The 6,323-nt window shown below is 38.0% G+C and overlaps 1 protein-coding gene across 1 annotated transcript; it reads left to right on the forward strand.

Moving 5' to 3' along the window:
- Positions 1–1,200: 1,200 nt before the first annotated feature.
- On the forward strand, positions 1,201–4,299 carry ccl44 (chemokine (C-C motif) ligand 44). Its single transcript, XM_084101017.1, has 5 exons — positions 1,201–1,358; positions 1,731–1,860; positions 2,177–2,324; positions 2,419–2,451; positions 3,684–4,299. Exons 1-5 carry the CDS (start codon positions 1,298–1,300, stop codon positions 3,690–3,692), a joined length of 381 nt encoding a protein of 126 aa, XP_083957143.1. The 5' UTR covers positions 1,201–1,297; the 3' UTR covers positions 3,693–4,299.
- The last annotated feature ends 2,024 nt before the right edge of the window (positions 4,300–6,323 follow it).

A 6,323-nucleotide genomic window follows, 5' to 3' on the forward strand; every position in this document is an offset into this window, starting at 1 on the left:
GAAGTAGGAATGCTCTTTTTTTATTAGAACATATCCACACAGAAACATGATGAAACACTTTGCAAAGGCATTGTCATGAGTTAAGCATTAGCAAAGACCACTCACAATTGATTTTGAAGATGAATAAATGTACTTTGACATGTTAAGTAATTTATAGAATTGTTATCTTTTATGACTCCATTCCCAAATGATGATGCAGTTGGTTTGTTAACTGACAAGGACTGCAAATCAGGCTCAAGTTACAATGGGTATAGGGTTCAAACATGCCACCTCTCAGTGACTATCCTCGATTTTTTTCCACTAGGAGTACTCAAGTAAATGAAACAAATCATTTTGTTTGTTTTGTTTTCCCAGATACTTAAGCAGATGATGCCATTTTTTAGTAATGTAAAAGCTGTGCTCATTTGTCAAAGGCCCATGAAGTTGTTCTTCATTCACAGAAGAACAGAGGTTTCTTTGAGCAGCGGCTGGCATGTTTTGTTCAGAATGCTGTACAGCGATACTTTAATTGCCAAAGAGATATGCGGGAAAGACGATTGGCCCATGGACTCCATTAGGTCATGGGCAGGGTATGTTTTCAAATGCCTTCCACACCCACCTTGGACACGCAGATGGCATATTTTTTAATCTAATGATCCCAGGTATGCCAAAACCATAAAGTCCCAAAACAGTTTTTCCACATGACTCAAGAACTTGACATGAGGACAGGCTCTAAATGTCTGTGAGTATCCATATTGATTCCTGATGTTTTGTTCTTTCGAATGTTTTCTCACACTCCTCCCTGCAGACCCCAGTACTGTATTTTATCCAGCTCTAACATTTTTGACTGCAATAAATCATAAGTTTCCAAAAAAAAGTTAGGCATTTTAATGTAAGGTGTTTCCTTCCCTTCATCATTCAACTTCAGGCCCATATTTCATTGCAGACGGCTGTTTTTAATCATGTTTCTTCAAATGTTTGGAAGACTTTTTTTATTGATTTATTATACAGAGCTTTTCAGTTGTAAATTCTAAAGCAAACAGGGATGATGGGCTCTAAACTGCAGTAATTATGCCATGCATCGCACCATCGCTTGCACAGCTCAATGTGTTAATTGAAGAGAGTTGTGCGTTTCTCAACAGTGAGGGGAGATGCTACGACTGTGAAAACAGCACACGAGGGGGGGAGCGAGGGAGATTGTGGGTGTGTTAGCGCGTGAGAGAAAAAATAGGGGAAGGGAGGGAGAGGGGAGAGAAATAAAAACAGCACAAGAGGACAGCAGACAGAACGGAGGAAAAAATCCCTCTGAGGTTCCACCATGTTCCTGCAGACTGTCTCCATCCTCTTCCTCTCGGCCGTCCTCTTCGGCTGCCTGGAAGGTAAGGTGAAACTCTCTCTCGCATCTGATTGTGATGTCGGAATGGGGCGGTTGGGACCAGATCTCGGTGGGAGGGAAAGAGGCATAATGCTATGATAGCCAGACTGGTTCAGAAGCTTCGGAGGCTGGAGTTCACGCATGTCTGAGAATATGAGGTGTGTTAAAGCATGATGGGAGGCTGTGCCTGCCACAGGAAGCTCCAAAAAGAACGAAAAGGAGTCCAAATCTGATGATGACACTCGATTTCCTCTGCAAACTGTTGAACATGCCGGTTTCTATGCATAATTTCATCAGTTATGATACTTGACGATGGTTTCCAGGTGTGAATCTTTCTTGAATTCTGCTGCTGGTTTGTGACTTCTCTCTATGCCAGGGAAGGGTGTGCAAATGCAGCGAGATGTTCAGTGCTGCATGCAGTACTCTCACGGCAAAGTCCGGACCAAAGACGTCCTGAGGTATGAGAGGCAGACGGAGGGGCCGGATTGCAGCATAAGAGCCATCATGCAAGTATTCCAGGCATCCTGGAACAATCACAGACATGGAAAATATGCCCTATTAAAGCTCACAGGCATTGCCGTCTAAGCAGGTCAGATTTTTATTACTGAGAGCAGTAATTGTCAGGCAAGTAGAGCAAAAGAATGCACTCAGGCTGGGTGGACAATACCCAAACTGTTTCTTCACTGGGGCCAATTTGGCCTGCGCTGACTTGAAGCGTAGCAGATTAAGAGATTTAGGATTTGCTGTATGTAAAGAGAGAGGTTTTGGAGGGAGCTCTTGAAATCTTGGCGCTCATGTTCTCGATTGTTTGAATCATGACAGATTGTACACCAAAAAGGCGGTGAAGTGCGCTGATCCAAGGGACAGGAAGGTGAAGAGGTTACTACGGAAACTGAACCAGAGGCAGGGAGCCAAAGCCCACAGGACCATGTGGCCACATCGGCATATGAATCTGCCCGTCATGTCGGAGGTAAGATCTCCATGGAAGTAATGGCAGTATTGCTGTCCAAATAAAACTTGTGCTTGAATTGAGTATTGAAGAACCATTTTCTCTTTATTGACAGGTCGCTGTTGTTAACTCCCAAAAGATGAACAAGGTAAACAAGATCTGCAGGATGCCATTTCAGTAGAGTGCAAAAAGTAAAAATCCCATTCATTTTTTTCCATCGATATATTGATTTCTGATATCAACCTTTCATGATGGACCTACCATGAGCTCAGAGGTTAAGGTGGTATAAGTCAGTGTTCTGAAACAAAACTCTATTTCATTGGTAAATTCCCAGTAAAAGAACTACATTACCAATAATCCTGAAGAGAGATCCACCAATTAGAGAAGTTGCTGTTACCATGGAAATGGAAATTGGTGCATAAAGGTTCAGCAGCGACCAACTACTCCCATGAAGAGTTGTGAATAAGAATGCACAGAAATATTGAAAGTTCTGGCCGATATCAATAAGCCAATCATTATTTTCATGTTATGGCCAATATGTATTTTCTATGGAAGCTTGTTTCCGCCATGGAATAAAAAATGTAAAAGATTATTGCGACTTTTTATCTCACAATGCTGACTTTTTTTTCTTACAATTGCGAGAAATAAACTCGCATTTGCAAGTTATAAAGTCAGAATTCCGGAATATAAACTCGCAATTTCAAGAAAAAAGGTCACAATTGCGAGTTTATATTCTGGAATTCTGACTTTATAACTTGCAAATGCGAGTTTTATTTCTCGCAATTCTGAGAAAAAAAGCCAGTCTTTTTCCCGTCAGAATTGGACTTTAATCACAATGCTGTGATTAAATGCTATATCTAACAATTCTGACTTTATAACTCTGGATTGTGTCTTTATATTACGCAATTCTGACTTTATAACTTTTACAAGTTTATATTGTACAATTCTGAGAAAAAAAGTCAGAATTGTGAGATAAAAAGTCACAATTAACTTTTTAATTTTTTATTCATTGGTGAAAACAAGCTTTCATAATTTTCAATATCATCCGATACTGTAAAAAATAAAATAAATAAAAAAATAAAAAAAAATAAAAAAAAAAATATATATATATATATATATATATATATATATATATATATATAATTAAAATATATATATTATATTATAATATAGAATTATTTTTCTTTGAAGAATTTTTTTTTTAAATGGCAATGGATAAAATAAATGGGAAGAATATTTATGTAGGTAACTGTTGTGCTTTTAGTATAACATCGTTCGCTGTTGTTGTTATTGTTTACTTTAGTCTTCAATTTAAAGATACTTACCTTGGTAAACACTAATATTGAATTAATCAGAGTTGTTGTTGTTGTTTTCTTTCAGACCAAGTGAAATTTGAGGGAAGACAGGTGATTGATGAAACTCCAGCCTTCTCGTGTGTCACTGTTTTCTTATATATGTATAAGAAAATATATGTAGACTCATAACATTCACTACCAAACAGTATGTTATCCAGATATATTGTGATATTTAGATGTCCTCTCAAATGACTGTTAATCTATATGCCAAAGTATTCTTCTCTGAGACTTGTTGAAGGTTGTTTATAATCTCTGCAGCTATGTATAGTCTCTATAACTTATACAAGCTCTTCTATAGAGTCCAGTAAGCTGGTATGACTGTTCTCAAACAATTTATAGTGCAATTACAGAATCTCTTGTGTATGTTAAACACAACTGATTTTTATATATAAAAATAAATGAAAAATATTGAAAATCATTTTGTTTTTATTGTATATAAGTCTGCACCATTTTTGCCTTTTGGATGTCTTTGTTCTTTCTGGAAATCTACACTTTTATACATTTTCTCACCTAATTTTGATATAGAAAAGATATTACACTATTATCTCTGCGTGGCTTAAGACACTGGGATAGGCTCCATCATCGCTGGGACTTTACAAAGGACAAGAAGCTTGGAAAATTGATGGATGGATTACACTATCAACAACAAATAAAAAAATAAAACATCTAAATAATTGTGTCTTTTTAAGGCACAGTATGTAAGTTTCGCTGCTAGAGGTCGCTCATTCAAAACCATTACAAAGGCATAGCATGATGATGCCATGAATGAGGGTGGAATCATGGGAGTTGTCGTCCACAGCCGATGGAAAGAAATCTGACAGAAATCATGTTCATGGATGGGCTAATGTGTTCAAATTTTATTAACGTTATTGTTGAATGAAGCAGGGCTGGGACATTTTACGTTGATGTTTTAATTAGATCCTTTAGGTAGATCCTTTTCCTATTTATCACCAAAACTCTGGAACAGTCTTCCTAACATTGTCTGGGAAGCAGACACACTGTCAGTTCAAATCTAGACTAAAAACATCTCTTTGACCTAGCATACACATTACACATTATAAACTTCTATAATTCAAGGCTGAATAAAATAAAATAGGCTGCATAGTTTAGGTCAGCCGGAACCAGGAACACTTCCCATAAATCTTGATGTACTCGTTACATCATAAGAAGAATGGCATCTACGCTAATATTAGTCTCTCTGTTTATCCCGAGGTTTACCGCAGTCCACCGGATCCAGGCCGTATCCAGATCTGATGAAGGACCTGCACCTGGACTCGACGACAATGCAGTGCTGAAGTGTGAACTAGTCTCTCCCTGTGAAGGCCCCCTTCCCTTTATGTCTGTACAGATAAAACTTTGTCGAAATAATTCATGGCTACGCGGAAACGATAAATAATTCTGTATTCTAAATTTTTAAGGCCAGACAAGTAATTTGTTGAGGTCAATTTGTAAAGAAAGACTACATGTCTGCGCACATGTATATTCAAACACGCATGGCTATAGACTAAACACGTAATACGTATGTGCACGCCGTCAGCGTTTTCACAGGTTTGCCTTTTTGAAGTTTGCGCAGAGATAACCTTTTTTTTTTTCAAAAATTTTCAAGAGTTGCATCTTGGAACCTATTTCAAGGTTTGCGTTCTCGAGCCCCAGGCTCTGCTGTTGTGCGGATGAGCGGGCCGGAGCGCGTTAAGGGTTTTCTGTTAGAACGGTGTCGTGTAAGTGGCCCCTAAGTTAATAACTAATGATCTTTGCAACAGAAGTGAATCAATCAACTAACTTTAGCTGGACAATAACTTTATTCTAGAGCTGCTAAAGCCAAAGCAATCTCTGTTACTTTAATTTCCTATTATCACTGTAAATATGTAACCCTGGCATCCTGGCCAAATTTGCCCCTTGGCCTCTGTCCATCATGGCCTCCTAATCATCCCCATATACTGATTGGCTTCATCACTGTCTCCTCTCCACCAGTAAGCTGGTGTGTGGTGGGCGTACTGGCGCAATATGGCTGCCGTCGCATCATCCAGGTGGATGCTGCACATTGGTGGTGGTTGAGGAGATTCCCCCTTCTATGTAAAGCGCTTTGAGTGCAGAGAAAAGCGCTATATAAATGTAAGGAATTATTACTATTATTATTAAAGCTGCTTTGAAACAATCTATATTGTTAAAAGCGCTATATAAATGAAGAAGAAAAAAATGCTTATATGCTGCAGTCGGCTGCTGTCACTCCTTTTGTTTTGTTGTTTATGTTTATTTTACTATTACAATTATGATTAAAGTTGCGTTTAACGTTTGCCTCCTTCTTCCCTAAACTTGAACTTTCTTAGGATTATGTTTGATCACTTAAATTCATATTATTTTCAATCTAATGAAACAGCCGCAAGTACAGGTCACTTTATCTGACAAATTAAAATTGTAAGGTAACGCAGTGCTGTTTTTCTTAGTCAAAACAATCATACTAAAAATACAGTCGAGTGTGTTGAATGTTATATTTTAATGTTCCTTTGTGCATTGGCTTGGTGGCTGATATTGTTTCACACTGCAGTAAGCTAGATCGACATCAGAATATGATTTAATTAAAGCTGTATGACTTCAGCTGCTAAATGGCATGCAATTCATTTTACAACATTATGGCCCAGTTTCACAGACAGGGCTTAGATTAAGC

The sequence above is a fragment of the Abramis brama genome, assembly GCF_963993115.1.
Source record: "Abramis brama genome assembly, chromosome: 23".
Classification (NCBI taxonomy): Eukaryota; Metazoa; Chordata; class Actinopteri; order Cypriniformes; family Leuciscidae; genus Abramis; species Abramis brama.

Excerpts from the sequence above, each read along its gene's own strand:
- ccl44 (XM_084101017.1), top strand. The coding sequence starts at position 1,298 with ATGTTCCTGCAGACTGTCTCCATCCTCTTCCTCTCGGCCGTCCTCTTC. Across the intron at positions 1,861-2,176 it reads TGCAGCATAAGAGCCATCAT|ATTGTACACCAAAAAGGCGG; the intron begins GCAAGTATTCCA and ends GAATCATGACAG. Across the intron at positions 2,325-2,418 it reads ATCTGCCCGTCATGTCGGAG|GTCGCTGTTGTTAACTCCCA; the intron begins GTAAGATCTCCA and ends CTTTATTGACAG.